At 44.8% G+C, this 20046-nt stretch overlaps 2 protein-coding genes across 8 annotated transcripts in view; both read right to left on the reverse strand.

Moving 5' to 3' along the window:
• LOC106572986 (secretagogin) overlaps positions 1-5076 on the reverse strand; it is a 48152-nt gene extending 43076 nt beyond the window's left edge. For all 3 annotated transcript variants that reach the window (XM_045696627.1, XM_045696631.1, XM_045696629.1), the window contains exons 1-3: positions 4854-5076; positions 4616-4686; positions 835-927 (exon numbers count right to left, since the gene is read on the reverse strand). In XM_045696627.1, coding sequence (XP_045552583.1) covers positions 835-927; positions 4616-4686; positions 4854-4923 — 234 coding nt within the window. In that variant the 5' untranslated portion in view covers positions 4924-5076. The remainder of the gene's footprint in view (positions 1-834; positions 928-4615; positions 4687-4853) is intronic.
• A 7941-nt stretch (positions 5077-13017) lies between these two features.
• LOC106572945 (F-actin-uncapping protein LRRC16A) overlaps positions 13018-20046 on the reverse strand; it is a 307628-nt gene continuing 300599 nt past the window's right edge. For 2 of the 5 annotated variants that reach the window (XM_045696617.1, XM_045696613.1), the window contains one exon: positions 13018-16231. The gene's annotated coding sequence lies outside the window, so the exon portion shown is untranslated. Of the gene's footprint in view, positions 16232-17464; positions 17614-20046 lie in introns of all 5 variants that reach the window. The other 3 variants (XM_045696615.1, XM_045696614.1, XM_045696616.1) reach the window with 3 other exon arrangements.

Genomic DNA, 20046 nt, shown 5'->3' on the forward strand with positions numbered 1-20046 from the left:
CTATCCATCTGTATCTCAGATTGTTATAGCTATAGGTTTCCTATCCATCTGTATCTCAGATTGTTATAGCTATAGGTTTCCCTATCCATCTGTATCTCAGATTGTTATAGCTATAGGTTTCCCTATCCATCTGTATCTCAGATTGTTATAGCTATAGGTTTCCTATCCATCTGTATCTCAGATTGTTATAGCTATAGGGTTCCCTATCCATCTGTATCTCAGATTGTTATAGCTATAGGTTTCCCTATCCATCTGTATCTCAGATTGTTATAGCTATAGGTTCCCTATCCATCTGTATCTCAGATTGTTATAGCTATAGGGTTCCCTATCCATCTGTATCTCAGATTGTTATAGCTATAGGTTTCCCTATCCATCTGTATCTCAGATTGTTATAGCTATAGGTTTCCCTATCCATCTGTATCTCAGATTGTTATAGCTATAGGGTTCCCTATCCATCTGTATCTCAGATTGTTATAGCTATAGGTTTCCCTATCCATCTGTATCTCAGATTGTTATAGCTATAGGTTTCCCTATCCATCTGTATCTCAGATTGTTATAGCTATAGGTTTCCCTATCCATCTGTATCTCAGATTGTTATAGCTATAGGTTTCCTATCCATCTGTATCTCAGCTTGTTATAGCTATAGGTTTCCTATCCATCTGTATCTCAGATTGTTATAGCTATAGGTTTCCCTATCCATCTGTATCTCAGATTGTTATAGCTATAGGTTTCCCTATCCATCTGTATCTCAGATTGTTATAGCTATAGGTTTCCCTATCCATCTGTATCTCAGATTGTTATAGCTATAGGTTCCTATCCATCTGTTGACGTTACCTCCTGGATCTGCAGGCGTCCGTCTGCGGTGACATCATAGGCTGACATGAACTTCTGCTTCAGCCTCTGGACCCTCTCCTCTGTTACTTTATCCTGCACGGAGAGAGAGATCAGAATAACAGTTACCACAGTCACTATGACTCCCCCTCCCCCCTCCCTCTCTCTCCTCTGACCAGATGTGCTTACTGGTACCCACATGTCTCTCTTCTCTGGTGGAAATGTAATATACCCGATGATCAATGATGCTTCCTCCCTGAACTGACTCTCTACACTGTATGCAATGACTTCCTGTGTGTTGTCTTAGGAATGCTGCATTATCTCACCATTCCCCATTCTGTCACATCTCTGTCAAGCAGAGCTTCTGTTGTCTTCTGATTGGAAGGTCACTTTTAAAGTAATCCTATTGGTCAACAACTCACATTTGGAACCCAAACAACTCAGGTGTTATAAAGGAGTGTTTCATTCTGTCTTTCTCTTTGTGTTCCTGACCTGCTGTGGTGAAATACACTCTCTCTCTTTCTCTCTCCTTCCCATGGCCTCTTGGGGCATGGCTTTTTCAGGCTATGACTTCTCTCTCTCTCTTATCATGCCTATAATAATGTATTGCAATTTAAGCTTATGTGAATCGTTTGTATTACAATGTATTTAAATCTACTTTCCTTTAGTTCTCCATTCTCATACCTTTCTTGATAGCCTGTTACTGAAACTCAACCATAATCCTCTTTATGGAGAAGATACCAGTTTTGATTGACTTTGATCATATTAATTTCATAGTCTTATTACGGGTTGTATGTAAGGTATATATAATACGGATTTATATCAAATATTACTTCCCTAGAGATACACTTCATAACTAATTAGCTGTGTACATACAGTGAGAGCAGGAACAAACACAAATAAATGACCTGTCCCAGACATGTAGGTGCCAGCAGCTTCTCATAATACAGATACATGAGTCTGTTGTCAATAAATGACCTGTCCCAGACATGTAGGTGCCAGCAGCTTCTCATAATACAGAGACATGAGTCTGTTGTCAATAAATGACCTGTCCCAGACATGTAGGTGACAGCAGCTTCTCATAATACAGATACATGAGTCTGTTGTCAATAAATGACCTGTCCCAGACATGTAGGTGACAGCAGATTCTCATAATACAGATACATGAGTCTGTTGTCAATAAATGACCTGTCCCAGACATGTAGGTGACAGCAGCTTCTCATAATACAGAGACATGAGTCTGTTGTCAATAAATGACCTGTCCCAGACATGTAGGTGCCAGCAGCTTCTCATAATACAGATACATGAGTCTGTTGTCAATAAATGACCTGTCCCAGACATGTAGGTGCCAGCAGTTTCTCATAATACAGATACATGAGTCTGTTGTCAATAAATGACCTGTCCCAGACATGTAGGTGACAGCAGATTCTCATAATACAGAGACATGAGTCTGTTGTCAATAAATGACCTGTCCCAGACATGTAGGTGCCAGCAGATTCTCATAATACAGAGACATGAGTCTGTTGTCAATAAATGACCTGTCCCAGACATGTAGGTGCCAGCAGCTTCTCATAATACAGAGACATGAGTCTGTTGTCAATAAATGACCTGTCCCAGACATGTAGGTGCCAGCAGATTCTCATAATACAGAGACATGAGTCTGTTGTCAATAAATGACCTGTCCCAGACATGTAGGTGCCAGCAGCTTCTCATAATACAGAGACATGAGTCTGTTGTCAATAAATGACCTGTCCCAGACATGTAGGTGCCAGCAGCTTCTCATAATACAGAGACATGAGTCTGTTGTCAATAAATGACCTGTCCCAGACATGTAGGTGCCAGTAGATTCTCATAATACAGAGACATGAGTCTGTTGTCAATAAATGACCTGTCCCAGACATGTAGGTGCCAGCAGATTCTCATAATACAGATACATGAGTCTGTTGTCAATAAATGACCTGTCCCAGACATGTAGGTGCCAGCAGCTTCTCATAATACAGATACATGAGTCTGTTGTCAATAAATGACCTGTCCCAGACATGTAGGTGCCAGCAGCTTCTCATAATACAGAGACATGAGTCTGTTGTCAATAAATGACCTGTCCCAGACATGTAGGTGACAGCAGCTTCTCATAATACAGAGACATGAGTCTGTTGTCAATATTATTATGTTCCTTATCAGCTGTTGACCTTAAGCATAATGATGTCCAATGTAAGTGAACATATTGACCAAGTAGTGTGTCCGTGGTCTAAGGGCAGGGACAGGACAATCTTTAGTGCAAGACTGGAAGCAAAGTGAAATACAGACAATTTATGGAATTTATTGCAGTCGGGCTAGTTGAGCTCTGAGAATGTAATTGATGCTCACAACCAAAATATAAAGAATTCCAGTGCTGATCTTTCTGATTCCTCTCGTATGTGTAAGTGAAAGTCAGGAAATATATTTCACTTCTGCATGTAAATAGCTAATTGACATTTTTTTTAGGCAAGTGATTATAATATTCTAGGAAACCAAAAACTTCTCCAGATTTGTCCTTTCAGACTTTAATGTCAATACTTCCTGTTTATATGATAGCCAATGAGATGAAAACTGAGCACAGATGTTATTGGTCTTATGACTACCAAGTGGTGGTCAGTTTCATGTATTTTAACAATATCACAACAATATTTAGTTTTCTACACATCTGCAGGAACCATTAAACAACTACATCCCCATCACAGAACCCATTCTCAGTGCTGAACATGGCCTCTCTCTAACCACCCACTGGGAAGTAGGCCAGAACATCAACTATACGTCCCAAATGGCACCCTATTGGCTCTGGTCAAAAGTAGTGCACTATATAGGGGACAGGGTGCCCTATTGGCTCTGGTCAAAAGTAGTGGACTATATAGGGAACAGGGTTCCATATGGCTTTGGTCAAAAGTAGTGCACTATATAGGGAACAGGGTTCCATAGGGCTTTGGTCAAAAGTAGTGCACTATATAGGGAACAGGGTGCCATATTGCTTTGGTCAAAAGTAGTGCACTATATAGGGAACAGGGTGCCATAGGGTTCTGGTCAAAAGTAGTTCACTATATAGGGAACAGGGTGCCATAGGGCTTTGGTCAAAAGTAGTGCACTATATAGGGAATAGGGTGCCAATTGGGACACACACCCTAATTGCGTTTGCTGATGCCTGTAGCATCCTAATGTCATCCTTGAGCCCATCTGGACAGCAGCTTAACCCACTCAGGAAAAAGACAAACACATACTAAAAGGTGGAGCCTTTGTTTGGACAGAGCTATAACTAAAGATACGCTGCCCTTTGCTGCACAATTACATGGGAAAAGTACTGGCTGTTTTCCTGATACAACCCATAGTTGTATTTACTTGTCAATCATCAGAAGCCTGCCATCGAATCGTTTTATTCACTCATCTAGACCAAGAGGTACATTGATCGACTGTAAATACTTAACACAAAAATAACATGTTGTTGGTAATCTCCCATAGAGGCAACAGTGGCACACCACTTACGGTATACAAGAGGAAGTGCCTTTAACCCGTTGTAGGCTATCTGTAATAGAGGAACGTCCGATAACACTTCCGAGGAACAGTGAGTCATATTTAGAAGAGGATATTTATAATAATAATGTATCTGTTATGCGTCATTTATAAGGGCGCACACTAGTTTCTGGCAGTAACTCGCAAATAGACAAAGTGCACCTGCTGCGCTTCAAATGTGTTGCGCGTTATTAGGCTGCTAATACAATAGTTAAAAGATAAAAGGGAAAATATATGTACTTACCTCCGGACCTAATTTCGTCATCATGTGACGGAAGAATTGATCCAACTCCTTCCCCTCGATGTAACCATTATCTGGAGAAGCATTATCAACATTTAAAATACTCTCTCATACGTTTTAGAATACATTTTAAACGTTTTCTTTACATAAATAACATGGTTTTTATTGCATCAAAAATAACATATATCAAGTTATCAAACCATAGCTCGCATGGTTAGGTTATAATATTAATAATTGTCACCGTCTGCATCAAAGTGTTGCCAAATCTCCAGAAAACCAACAGCATCCAAGTGCTCAAAAGCGCAGTCCATTGTAATACACAGGAGTGTAAATTATATCTCTTAATAGGGTTTATGATAGTTCAGTTGACAGCCTACTGTCGCTGTATCCTTGTCGAGTCTACTCTGCACTAGTTCAGTATGACGTTTGGCTGCTTTTCTTGATGTGGACCGATCAATTCTCCAAACCCCACCTCCTTATATGGACTAATCTGACTTCACCATGACGCGGTGTAGAATGAATAGAATACAGGAGGGCCGAACGGATTTCGACTGCAGAGACATTCGAGAGTTTGGTCAACTTTTAGAATGTTGAATATTGTTCTAATTCTAGACATTCGGTTACATAGCATTGTTTTAATATTCCACATGTAAAGTTAATGGGGAACTAACATGGCTGCCACAGAATGTTCAAGTGTCATGTAAATGTATCATCACGCAGAAACCTCATTGGTCTAACTGTCTAAATACATGGTTCTGCTGACTGTAGCTATAAAGGAGATGAGACTAGTCACACAAATGCTTTCCTCCTGAAACTGGTCTGTCAAAGTTATGCATATCATACCAGAGATGGTTTACGATTTTTAATAGTTTACGAGATTTCATTTCTCACTGGCAGATTTTTAGAGTGGCTGGCTGAATTAATTCTCAGCTTGCATTTAAAAAAGCACTAAATCAAGACATTTACGTCATTTAGCAGACGCTCTTATCCAGAGCGACTTACAAATTGGTGCATTTACCTTATGATATCCAGTGGAACAACCACTTTACAATAGTACATCTATATTTGTTTTTATATATATATTATTTTTTTTGTAAATATATATTTTTTTTGGGGGGGGGGGGGGTAGGTGGGTTAAAAGGATTACTTTATCCTATCCCAGTACAAGACACACTTGTACTGTGATTACAGTTTCACAGTAACATATTTCAGTGTTTTATTCTAGTTGAATTACAGGCCTGTATTCAATCAAACGCAGAATGCAGACAAGAGTTCTCCCATCCCGCTGGGATCACACTGGTTGAATTAAATCGTGGAATAATGTTGAACGGACGTCTATGCCCAGTGAGATGGCTCGGTTTTATCTCATAATTATCCCGCCATCTAGTGGCTAGATGTGCTACTGACCTGCCTATATTCAACACTAACCCGACATTCATAACTAAGTTGAAAGGTTGTATTTAGCACATAAGGCTGGGGAAAAAAGCACTTCACCTGGTAATTACTAGTGGGAAAATCGTGTAAAAGGACGTCACGCTGATTGCTGAGCGTGTACCACTCCATCCCCATGCAGCACATACCTGTCTCGAACCCAGGACCTCTGCTTCACAAATACATAAAAAGCAAAAAGAGAAACGTCCTCTCACTGTCAACTCTGTTTATTTACAGCAAACTTAACATGTGTAAATATTTGTATGAACATAACAAGATTCAACAACTGAGACATAAACTGAACAAGTTCCACAGACATGTGACTAACAGATATGGAATAATGTGTCCCTGAACAAAGGGGGGGTCAAAATCAAATGTAATCTGTTGTGGCCACCAGCTGCATTAAGTACTGCAGTGCATCTCCTCCTCATGGACTGCACCAGATTTGCCAGTTCTTGCTGTGAGATGTTACCCCACTCTTCCACCAAGGCACCTGCAAGTTCCCGGACATTTCTGGGGGGAATGGCCCTAGCCCTGACCCTCCGATCCAACAGGTCCCAGACGTGCTCAATGAGATTGAGATCCGGGCTCTTCGCTGGCCATGGCAGAACACTGACATTCCTGTCTTGCAGGAAATCACGCACAGAACGAGCAGTATGGCTGGTGGCATAGTCATGTTGGAGGGTCATGTCAGGATGAGCCTGCAGGAAGGGTACCACATGAGGGAGGAGGATGTCTTCCCTGTAACGCACAGAGTTGGGATTGCCTGCAATGACAACAAGCTCAGTCCGATGATGCTGTGACACACCGCCCCAGACCATGACTGACCCTCCACCTCCAAATCGATCCCGCTCCAGAGTACAGGCCTCGGTGTAACGCTCATTCCTTCGACAATAAACGCGAATCCGACCATCACCCCTGGTGAGACAAAACCGCAACTCGTCAGTGAAGAGCACTTTTTGCCAGTCCTGTCTGGTCCAGCGACGGTGGGTTTGTGCCCATAGGCGACGTTGTTGCCGGTGATGTCTGGTGAGGACTTGCCTTACTACAGGCCTACAAGCCCTCAGTCCAGCCTCTCTCAGCCTATTGCGGACAGTCTGAGCACTGATGGAGGGATTGTGCGTTCCTGGTGTAACTCGGGCAGTTGTTGTCATCCTGTACCTGTCCCGCAGGTGTGATCCTGTGCAGGTGTTGTACACGTGGTCTGCCACGGCGAGGACGATCAGCTGTCCATCCTGTCTCCCTGTAGCGCTGTCTTAGGCATCTCACAGTACGGACATTGCAATTTATTGCCCTGGCCACATCTGCAGTCCTCATGCCTCCTTGCAGCATGCCTAAGGCACGTTCACACAGATGAGCAGGGACCCTGGGCATCTTTCTTTTGGTGTTTTTCAGAGTCAATAGAAAGGCCTCTATAGTGTCCTAAGTTTTCATAACTGTGACCTTAATTGCCTACCGTCTGTAAGCTGTTAGTGTCTGAACAACCGTTCCACAGGTGCATGTTCATTAATTGTTTATTGTTCATTGAACAAGCATGGAAAACAGTGTTTAAACCCTTTACAATGAAAATCTGTGAAGTTATTTGGATTTTTACGAATTATCTTTGAAAGACAGGGTCCTGAAAAAGGGATGTTTCTTTTTTTGCTGAGTTTATATGTAACTATCCTCCCTCAAGCGTCTCTACCGGTCACGATGCGGTACAGAGCTCAATTTGGCCTCTGTGTGCTTCTGGAGGCACCTCAACTGCGTCACACCATCCATATGGTGCCTCCGACCACATTTTCGGATCAAGAATAAAACTTAGCTGTGTATTGTAGCTTTCCATGTTATCAGTTGTCTGCAGCTTGTGAGGTGTTTGTCTGCATGTCTGTCTGTCTGCCTGCAGGTCTGTCTGTCCGCATATCTGTCTGTCCACATATCTGTCTGCATGTTTGTCTGCGTCTTACTGTTGCCTGTCCTATCTTGCTCTGCATGTGCTCACTGCTCATTGTTTGTCTGGATTGTTATTGTAATTGTTTTTAATAACCTGCCCAGAGACTGCGGTTGAAAATTAGCCGGCTGGCTAAAACTGTCACTTTTACTGAAACGTTGATTAACGTTCACTGTCCCTGTAAAAATCTAAAATAAACTCCAAGTGCTACATTCACCCCTCAAACTTACTTAACAGCGACCCCGGCGTTGCGCTGTAGATCCGGGTCACGGCACCACTTTAGAGGACGTCACGCTGCTTGCTTAGGGAGTACCACTTTACCCCGATTTGGCACATACCTGGCTCCAACCCGGGACCTCTGCATGTGAATGCATCCAACTCGTATTTACTACTTCACAACTGGAAATGTCCACCTTCCCATTTATGAATGCAGCATAACCTCGTCCCCAGGCTACTGCACACAGCAAGCCTTGCACATCAACGATTCAAAGTTGGCCTTAGTGGGAGTGAATACAATTTGGAATAAAAAAGTAATCAACTTTGTAAACAAAACATCCATTGAATTATTCAAGTAACTGTCTTAGAGGCCTTTTCTTTCCCCCATCACTCACAGCCAAAGATATTAAAACGTTATATTCAGCCAATGTCTGCCATGACAATCACTATTAACCTCATGACATGGGTCCCTCCCATTCTTCTAGGTGCAGACTGAAAACATCCCATAATACTCGCATCGTTACTGGTCCCAATGGAGAAGTTAGTTACTGGTCCCAATGGAGAAGTTAGTTGCTGGTCCCAATGGAGAAGTTAGTTACTGGTCCCAATGGAGAAGTTAGTTGCTGGTCCCAATGGAGAAGTTAGTTACTGGTCCCAATGGAGATGTTAGTTACTGGTCCCAATGGAGAAGTTAGTTACTGGTCCCAATGGAGAAGTTAGTTACTGGTCCCAATGGAGAAGTTAGTTACTGGTCCCAATGGAGAAGTTAGTTACTGGTCCCAATGGAGAAGTTAGTTACTGGTCCCAATGGAGAAGTTAGTTACTGGTCCCAATGGAGAAGTTAGTTACTGGTCCCAATGGAGAAGTTAGTTACTGGTCCCAATGGAGAAGTTAGTTACTGGTCCCAATGGAGAAGTTAGTTACTGGTCCCAATGGAGAAGTTAGTTACTGGTCCCAATGGAGAAGTTAGTTACTGGTCCCAATGGAGAAGTTAGTTACTGGTCCCAATGGAGAAGTTAGTTACTGGTCCCAATGGAGAAGTTAGTTACTGGTCCCAATGGAGAAGTTAGTTACTGGTCCCAATGGAGAAGTTAGTTACTGGTCCCAATGGAGAAGTTAGTTACTGGTCCCAATGGAGAAGTTAGTTACTGGTCCCAATGGAGAAGTTAGTTACTGGTCCCAATGGAGAAGTTAGTTACTGGTCCCAATGGAGAAGTTAGTTACTGGTCCCAATGGAGAAGTTAGTTACTGGTCCCAATGGAGAAGTTAGTTACTGGTCCCAATGGAGAAGTTAGTTACTGGTCCCAATGGAGATGTTAGTTACTGGTCCCAATGGAGAAGTTAGTTACTGGTCCCAATGGAGAAGTTAGTTACTGGTCCCAATGGAGAAGTTAGTTACTGGTCCCAATGGAGAAGTTAGTTACTGGTCCCAATGGAGAAGTTAGTTACTGGTCCCAATGGAGAAGTTAGTTACTGGTCCCAATGGAGAAGTTAGTTACTGGTCCCAATGGAGAAGTTAGTTACTGGTCCCAATGGAGAAGTTAGTTACTGGTCCCAATGGAGAAGTTAGTTACTGGTCCCAATGGAGAAGGTTGTGGAGAAGGTTGTACTAGGACGATTCCACATGCTACCAAAGGCTGTGATGAACGTCCCCAGTCTGGCTCCCCCGGTCACCCCAGTCTGGCTCCCCCGGTCACCCCAGTCTGGCTCCCCCCGGTCACCCCAGTCTGACTCCCCCCGGTCACCCCAGTCTGGCTCCCCCTGGTCACCCCAGTCTGACTCCCCCCGGTCACCCCAGTCTGACTCCCCTGGTCACCCCAGTCTGGCTCCCCCGGTCACCCCAGTCTGGCTCCCCCCGGTCACCCCAGTCTGACTCCCCCCGGTCACCCCAGTCTGACTCCCCCCGGTCACCCCAGTCTGACTCCCCCGGTCACCCCAGTCTGGCTCCCCTGGTCACCCCAGTCTGGCTCCCCCTGGTCACCCCAGTCTGGCTCCCCTGGTCACCCCCAGTCTGGCTCCCCTGGTCACCCCAGTCTGACTCCCCTGGTCACCCCAGTCTGACGCCCCCTGGTCACCCCAGTCTGACTCCCCTGGTCACCCCAGTCTGGCTCCCCTGGTCACCCCAGTCTGACTCCCCTGGTCACCCCAGTCTGACTCCCCTGGTCACCCCAGTCTGTCTCCCTGGTCACCCCAGTCTGGCTCCCCTGGTCACCCCAGTCTGACTCCCCTGGTCACCCCAGTCTGACTCCCCTGGTCACCCCAGTCTGACTCCCCTGGTCACCCCAGTCTGGCTCCCCCTGGTCACCCCAGTCTGGCTCCCCTGGTCACCCCAGTCTGGCTCCCCGGTCACCCCAGTCTGACTCCCCTGGTCACCCCAGTCTGACTCCCCCGGTCACCCCAGTCTGACTCCCCTGGTCACCCCAGTCTGGCTCCCCTGGTCACCCCAGTCTGGCTCCCCTGGTCACCCCAGTCTGGCTCCCCTGGTCACCCCAGTCTGGCTCCCCTGGTCACCCCAGTCTGGCTCCCCTGGTCACCCCAGTCTGGCTCCCCTGGTCACCCCAGTCTGGCTCCCCCGGTCACCCCAGTCTGGCTCCCCTGGTCACCCCAGTCTGACTCCCCCCTGGTCACCCCAGTCTGGCTCCCCTGGTCACCCCAGTCTGGCGCCCCTGGTCACCCCAGTCTGGCTCCCCTGGTCACCCCAGTCTGGCTCCCCTGGTCACCCCAGTCTGGCTCCCCTGGTCACCCCAGTCTGACTCCCCTGGTCACCCCCAGTCTGACTCCCCTGGTCACCCCAGTCTGGCTCCCCTGGTCACCCCAGTCTGGCTCCCCTGGTCACCCCAGTCTGACTCCCCTGGTCACCCCAGTCTGGCTCCCCTGGTCACCCCAGTCTGGCTCCCCTGGTCACCCCAGTCTGACTCCCCTGGTCACCCCAGTCTGGCTCCCTGGTCACCCCAGTCTGGCTCCCCCTGGTCACCCCAGTCTGGCTCCCCCCGGTCACCCCAGTCTGGCTCCCCTGGGTCACCCCAGTCTGGCTCCCCTGGTCACCCCAGTCTGACTCCCCTGGTCACCCCAGTCTGGCTCCCCCGGTCACCCCAGTCTGACTCCCCTGGTCACCCCAGTCTGACTCCCCTGGTCACCCCAGTCTGACTCCCCTGGTCACCCCAGTCTGACTCCCCTGGTCACCCCAGTCTGGCTCCCCTGGTCACCCCAGTCTGGCTCCCTGGTCACCCCAGTCTGACTCCCCTGGTCACCCCAGTCTGACTCCCCTGGTCACCCCAGTCTGACTCCCCCTGGTCACCCCAGTCTGGCTCCCCCTGGTCACCCCAGTCTGGCTCCCCTGGTCACCCCAGTCTGGCTCCCCCGGTCACCCCAGTCTGGCTCCCCGGTCACCCCAGTCTGACTCCCCCCGGTCACCCCAGTCTGACTCCCCCGGTCACCCCAGTCTGACTCCCCCGGTCACCCCAGTCTGGCTCCCCCGGTCACCCCAGTCTGGCTCCCCTGGTCACCCCAGTCTGGCTCCCCTGGTCACCCCAGTCTGGCTCCCCTGGTCACCCCAGTCTGACTCCCCTGGTCACCCCAGTCTGGCTCCCCTGGTCACCCCAGTCTGGCTCCCCTGGTCACCCCAGTCTGGCTCCCCTGGTCACCCCAGTCTGACTCCCCGGTCACCCCAGTCTGGCTCCCCTGGTCACCCCCAGTCTGACTCCCCTGGTCACCCCAGTCTGACTCCCCTGGTCACCCCAGTCTGACTCCCCTGGTCACCCCAGTCTGACTCCCCCTGGTCACCCCAGTCTGGCTCCCCCTGGTCACCCCAGTCTGACTCCCCTGGTCACCCCAGTCTGGCTCCCCCTGGTCACCCCAGTCTGGCTCCCCTGGTCACCCCAGTCTGACTCCCCTGGTCACCCCAGTCTGGCTCCCCTGGTCACCCCAGTCTGGCTCCCCTGGTCACCCCAGTCTGGCTCCCTGGTCACCCCAGTCTGACTCCCCTGGTCACCCCAGTCTGGCTCCCCTGGTCACCCCAGTCTGGCTCCTGAGGTCTCCAAATAAGTTCCAAAGCATGTCAAGCCATTTGAATTGAACTCCATACTGTGACAGACCACTCCTGCTCTCAGAGACTTCAGTTGGGACAAGCTTTAAGAAGAATGGAGGACAACCGCTCACACTTTCATGAGTTTCCTGGAGACTGTGAGCACATTTGGAAAGTAGACAGAATGAGAAGCCACAACAAGCTCAAACAAAAGAAGAGCAGATGGCTGGAGAGAGAGTCTTCTCAGGGTCACTCCGAGACGATGAGTACCGCAATGTATGGGACCTCTATTGTGCCTCATCACGGTAATGCAGAGGAAGGATGCCAGCATCGGCTTGCTAGACTTGGCATCCGTGTCAACAGGCAGAGCACATAGAAGAAGCTTAAAGTAATGGAACCCCATTCATTCAACACTGATTCAACCATCAATGTGTCATCAAAGATCTGTACAAATCTCATTTAGACGTGTTCAATCTGTACAATTATTTTAATTGGTATAAATATTCACATGAGGAAGGACATGTGTGATTTAGTGAAACATGTTAAGGAGTGTTGTCCGTAACTAAATAAAGCATACAGCATAACAACATGGAGTCATTTTCTTTGTTGAATTAACTTTCCTTTTTTTTGCTTTTCAGAAATGATCAGGCAAATATATCAATGTTTCTGCTTGTTTCTTGTCATAAAAATAAAATAATCCAACTAATGAATTGTTTAAAGAATAAGAAGAAAACAATGAAATCGACTAATTGATTTCCTCAGTATTAACACAATGTACATTTACAATAAGGACAAGAAAAGGGATAAAAACACAACCGACCACTGTTTTTATTTCAATAAATTACATCATTATATAAACCTATTTTAGTAGTGTGCTTAGTAGTACCATAGTAGTATAGGATGTGTACACATACGTGTGTGGATATATTACATGTATCTTAACATACAGTATTATATTACAAGTATGTAACTTAACATACAGTATTATAATACATGTATGTATCTTAACATACAGTATTATATTACATGTATGTAATTTAACATACAGTATTGTAATACATGTAACCTAACATACAGTATTATATTACATGTATGTAACTTAACATACAGTATTATATTACATGTATGTAACTTAACATACAGTATTATATTACATGTATGTAACTTAACATACAGTATTATACTACACATACAGTACATCACACATGCATATCAGACACACAAATTCAGCAGTAATCACTCTGCCTGTCTGAGAGATAGACTCTCTCTCTTACTTATTTAACTCTTACTGATTCTTTTAACACGTCGTTCCATGGTTTTATTGTTTCATAGAACCAAACAGAAGACAGACAGCTGCTCTTTATCCCCAAACAGAAAGAATAAAATACAAGACAGAGAAATCCAACCAACACAGTTAACCAGAGGGGTTATCCTACGAAGCATGCTAGATCTACTCAGGGTCTTCTAGAGCTAACCAGCTTCAGTTAGCTTCACATCCCAGTTCAGGCTTCATGTGTACCTAACGACGGTGGATATTGCTTGTACGCCTGCCGCTAACTCTAGAAGGCTTGGAACTGCACATGGCTAGTCGAACGGCGAACTCTTCATTGTGACAATGCTGAAACGTCAATCCATGGGCGACTCAGTGCAACATTTTCATTGGTGCAGAAATCAAGAGAAAAGGAAAGTTATTTTGGAAATTCAGCAGCTGTGGTGTGAAATTGGCTTTTAGAAGTGCCGTCTTTATTTCATTACTTATCATTAATTAGTCTTTATTTTATTACTTATCATTAGTGCCGTCTTTATCTTATTACTTATCATTAATTAGTCTTTATTTTATTACTTATCATTAATTAGTCTTTATTTTATTACTTATCATTAATTAGTCTTTATTTTATTACTTATCATTAGTGCCGTCTTTATCTTATTACTTATCATTAATTAGTCTTTATTTTATTACTTATCATTAATTAGTCTTTATTTTATTACTTATCATTAATGCGTTTATTTTATTTTATTACTTATCATTAATTGGTCTTTATTTTATTACTTATCATTAATGCGTTTATTTAATTTTATTACTTATCATTAATTCGTCTTTATTTTATTACTTGTCTTTGGTGTGTTTATCAATGCACAACAACCACAGGCACCTCCCCCCCTCCTATCAATAAAATAATATTATGAATCATACAGAAGTGCTACTGTGGGTGAAGTTTAGAATGCATTCTGTCATTACTAAATGTGAAATGTTATATATTTTAACATTACTAGTTTTTAACACAGAAAACATTTATATATTTCAAATCAGTGGTCTTCCTCAAATGAAGGGGATGAGGCAGTCTTTGCGAGAGTGAGGGAAACTGATTTGATTGATCATTTGATTCAAGGGAAGTGGAGTTAGCCTTCCCCGGAGCGGGTTAGTTCTGGAGGATTCGTTGCCATAGAAATTCACCTGGCTAAAAGGTGAGCCGCTTTGACCTGTTATCCCGAGTTGAACTCATAGTTTACCAAAGTTACCTTGCTACCTGCTTCGTAGAATACCCCTCAGGGTCCTAGTTCAGTAGAGAGCGTAATAAACTAAAACAAGTGTTTCTTATTGGACAAGTTCAGGTAATTTACCTCCCTGTTTCAGTCAGTTTTCTGCCTACTGAACATGGCCCAGGTGGACAGGTTCATGGAATGTGATGCATTCACAGCATTCAACCCAGTCCCCGACATCACTATGTTCTGACTCAGTAAGCCAATCCTTCAGGCCAAGCCATGATTACAGGTCGTGAAGAAAATAAACTACTGGCAGCGAGGCAGCAAACGAAGACCGATTGAAAGACCGAAAGGTGCCGAGGCCAGGACATGACCCCTAGTTGTCTGGCCCTGACTGACTGGACAGCAGCGTTGGGGTCAATTCCATTTCAATTCCAGTCAATCCAGAAACTAAGCCAATTAAAAAATGTTCTTATTGAAAAGCAGTGAAGAGAAATGGAAATGGAATTTCAGTTTACTTCCTGAATTGCTGGACAGGTTTGAAAACGTCCGTCTGTCCACATGAAGCAGTCAGGTCCTGAATTAGTAGCCAATTGACCATGAGTGCAGAAAAGCCCCGAGCTGGACTTCCATCCATGTCCAGCTTTCACTTAGCATGGATACCAATCTGAATAGTGAAACAGTGCCATATTCAGTGTGGATTCCAGGCTAGCTTTTACTGGCCTGACAGTACACCAGTTCAGTTCCCAATACAAGCACAGGGGATGACCGACACACAAAGCTATGATGACATAGTCCACACATGTCCAAACCATGATGACATAGTACACACAGGGCCAAACCATGATGACATAGTCCACACAGGGCCAAACCATGATGACATAGTACACACAGGGCCAAACCATGATGACATAGTCCACAAAGGGCCAAACCATGATGACATAGTACACACATGGCCAAACCATGATGACATAGTCCACACATGGCCAAACCATGATGACATAGTACACACATGGCCAAACCATGATGACATAGTCCACACATGGCCAAACCATGAGATATCGGAGTCATGTAAAGGGATGTCCCTCTCCTTCCCCCTTCAGAAAAGGTGCTGTTTATTTTCCACAGTGACTTAACACACAACAGTGCATCATCATAACAGTGCTTTAGCCGTATTTATCTTGGTATTACTGAGATTAGTGAAAGTGTACTATCAAAGTGAAACACTTCACAGGGGTTACTCTCCCGACAGTCTTCTTTAGACATAGGGTCTTTGCTTTCTGATTCCTGATATCAGATATATTGAGATGACAGGCAGGTACCATGCACCTGTCATTCATTGAGAGTTTAGTTTCTCATATAAAAATAAAGTCTTTGTCGGCCTCTTCTCCAGATTGGGAAGACTTTCTCCCCGGTCCCTTGTCTCTGTCAGGGTTGGGGGTTTGGTCCTTGGGTTTGGAGACGTTGTCCTCAGAGTTGTGGCGGTGGGGGCTCTGGTGTTTGGCAGGGTCTGACACTGAGCCTGGTTTCACTGCTGAGGAGAAGAGGACAGGGTCTGGTTAGGAGAACGAACAGCAGAGGACAGGGTCTGGTTAGGAGAATGAACAGCAGAGGACAGGGTCTGGTTAGGAGAACGAACAGCAGAGGACAGGGTCTGGTTAGGAGAATGAACAGCAGAGGACAGGGTCTGGTTAGGAGAACGAACAGCAGAGGACAGGGTCTGGTTAGGAGAATGAACAGCAGAGGACAGGGTCTGGTTAGGAGAATGAACAGCAGAGGACAGGGTCTGGTTAGGAGAATGAACAGCAGAGGACAGGGTCTGGTTAGGAGAACGAACAGCAGAGGACAGGGTCTGGTTAGGAGAACGAACAGCAGAGGACAGGGTCTGGTTAGGAGAACGAACAGCAGAGGACAGGGTCTGGTTAGGAGAATGAACAGCAGAGGACAGGGTCTGGTTAGGAGAATGAACAGCAGAGGACAGGGTCTGGTTAGGAGAATGAACAGCAGAGGACAGGGTCTGGTTAGGAGAATGAACAGCAGAGGACAGGGTCTGGTTAGGAGAACGAACAGCAGAGGACAGGGTCTGGTTAGGAGAATGAACAGCAGAGGACAGGGTCTGGTTAGGAGAATGAACAGCAGAGGACAGGGTCTGGTTAGGAGAATGAACAGCAGAGGACAGGGTCTGGTTAGGAGAATGAACAGCAGAGGACAGGGTCTGGTTAGGAGAATGAACAGCAGAGGACAGGGTCTGGTTAGGAGAATGAACAGCAGAGGACAGGGTCTGGTTAGGAGAATGAACAGCAGAGGGCGCCAAAAACAACCTTTTCTGAAAACAAATTGTTTCATTTCTGTTTTAATCTCCATCTCTACCTCATCAGTGCTAAAAATGAGTCAAAATAACACTTTTAGACAGTAACTTGTGAAAGATGAATCAATCCAACACATTTTCTAAAGAAAAGCAAGCACATTTTCCAACTGGCACCAACTGGCATATAGACATGTTCTAAAAATATGAAGGTATGTGAGGCCTAGAGAAGCCCGGGTAACTTTCTGCCTCAGGTGCCAGTTGGAGAAAGATCAGTAGGCGGTATGGTAGATTCATTTTGGTAAGCTTCCTTCAATTATAAGTCATCACTATCAATCAAATCACGTCCAGAAGCTCCAATAATGAATCTCACTGCAGACTGACCTGAACTACGGGACAAGATGAGAGATCATGAAAGATACAAGTGAGAGAGGAGGAGGGAAAGGGAGAACTTCTTCTAACCAGTAAAGGGGAGGGACTTCCTGCTCTTGTGCTCGCCCACTTCCTGTTCGGTGCTGGTAGGTGATTGGCAGGCGTGTCGGGCTCTGAGATTGGCCTGTCAGCTTCCTGATCAGAATCAAACACACTAGCGTCTTCTGTTGGAACATTCACTAGGGAGAGGGTGGAGGGAGGGAGGCTGGGCTTTAGTGCTCGTTGGTCAATTAGCCATTCAATTAGCCACAGGGCCAATCCCATTGGGGCATAGTAATTCATTCTAATTTGTCTTTCAGCACATCTGGGCTGCTACAAATAGAATACAAGTAGGTAATGTGTGGTTCTTTTTGATGGAGTTTTTAAAGAATGAGTAGCCTATCAATAACCTATCAATAACCTATCAATAACCTATCAATAAGCTATCAATAAGCTATCAATAACCTATCAATAACCTATCAATAAGCTATCAATAACCTATCAATAACCTATCAATAACCTATCAATAAGCTATCAATAAGCTATCAATAACCTATCAATAAGCTATCAATAACCTATCAATAACCTATCAATAAGCTATCAATGACATATCAATAAGCTATCAATAAGCTATCAATGACATATCAATAACATCGATAACCTATCGATAGATTCAATCTTGATCCATAGAACATGATTTAAATCTCCTCACTAGCACTGGGGGTGAAGTGTGGTCTGTGGTGCCCTCAGTGACTGTTCATAGGAGTAATGTTGGTGTGTAGTAGACTGTGTAGTAGAGCGTGTAGTAGAGCGTGTAGTAGACTGTGTAGTAGAGTGTGTAGTAGAGTGTGTAGTAGAGTGTGTAGTAGGGTGTGTAGTAGACTGTGTTATAGAGTGTGTAGTAGAGTGTGTAATAACTGTGTTATAGAGTGTAGTAAAGTGTGTAGTAGACTGTTATAGAGTATGTAGTAGACTGTGTAGTAGAGTGTGTTATAGAGTGAGTAGTAGAGCGAGTAGTAGTGTGTAGTTGAGTGTGTAGTAGTGTGTAGTAGAGTGTGTAGTAGAGTGTGTAGTAGACTGTAGTAGAGTGTAGTAGAGTGTGTAGTAGAGTGTGTAGTAGAGTGTGTTATAGAGTGAGTAGTAGAGTGTGTAGTAGACTGTAGTAGAGTGTAGTAGAGTGTGTAGTAGAGTGTGTAGTAGAGTGTGTTATAGAGTGAGTAGTAGAGTGTGTAGTAGTGTGTAGTAGAGTGTGTAGTAGTGTGTAGTAGAGTGTGTAGTAGAGTGTGTAGTAGAGTGTAGTAGAGTGTGTAGTAGAGTGTGTTATAGAGCGAGTAGTAGTGTGTAGTAGAGTGTGTAGTAGTGTGTAGTAGAGTGTGTAGTAGTGTGTAGTAGAGTGTGTAGTAGAGTGTAGTAGAGTGTAGTAGAGTGTGTAGTAGACTGTAGTAGAGTGTGTAGTAGAGTGTGTAGTAGACTGTAGTAGAGTGTGTAGTAGACTGTAGTAGAGTGTGTAGTAGAGTGTAGTAGAGTGTGTAGTAAACTGTGTAGTAGAGTGTGTAGTAGAGTGTGTAGTAGAGTGTGTAGTAGACTGTAGTAGAGTGTGTAGTAGAGTGTAGTAGAGTGTGTAGTAGAGTGTGTAGTAGAGTGTGTAGTAGAGTGTGTAGTAGAGTGTGTAGTAGAGTGTGTAGTAGACTGTGTAGTAGAGTGTGTAGTAGAGTGTGTAGTAGACTGTAGTAGAGTGTGTAGTAGAGTGTGTTGTAGAGTGTGTAGTAGAGTGTGTAGTAGACTGTGTAGTAGAGTGTGTAGTAGAGTGTGTAGTAGAGTGTGTAGTAGACTGTAGTAGAGTGTGTAGTAGAGTGTGTAGTAGACTGTGTAGTAGACTGTAGTAGAGTGTGTAGTAGAGTGTGTAGTAGAGTGTGTAGTAGAGTGTAGTAGAGTGTGTAGTAGAGTGTGTTATAGAGTATGTAGTAGACTGTGTAGTGTATTTTCTGCATTATGCAATGATATGGGCAGCGACCATGTAACACTTTTACAACATACAGACTGCACTGGTTATCAAGGGGCAAAGTATTGACACGTTTCTTTGATTTGAGAGACGAGCTTAAAGTTCTTTACTGACCAAAATGTTCACTTGTCTGACCACTTGCATGATGATGAGTTTATCACACGACTGGCCTATCTGGGGGATGTTTTTTCTGGCCTGAATGATCTGAATGTAGGATTACAGGGACTCTCCACAACTATATTCAATGTGCGGGACAAAATTGAGGCTATGATTAAGAAGTTGGAACAAGGACAACACACAGGTCTTTCCATCATTGTATGATTTTTTGTGTGCAAATTAACTCAAGTTTACGGACAATGTCAAATGTGCGAGCTGGGTGCGCAATTACACAGGTACTTTCCCAAAATGGACGACACAAACAACTGGATTCATTATCCCTTTCATGCCCTGCCTCCAGTCCACTTACCCATATCTGAACAAGAGAGCCTCATCCAACCCAACACTGCAGTTATGTGCATCCTTTCAAGCACACCCTTCTCATTAACCTGTGGTGAGTTATTCTCAATTGTCGATAAACAAATAAGGTTTTATATGTAAGATGGTTAAATAAAGAGCAAAATGATTGATTATT

This window comes from Salmo salar, chromosome ssa02 (assembly GCF_905237065.1).
Source record: "Salmo salar chromosome ssa02, Ssal_v3.1, whole genome shotgun sequence".
In the NCBI taxonomy this organism is placed as follows: domain Eukaryota; kingdom Metazoa; phylum Chordata; class Actinopteri; order Salmoniformes; family Salmonidae; genus Salmo; species Salmo salar.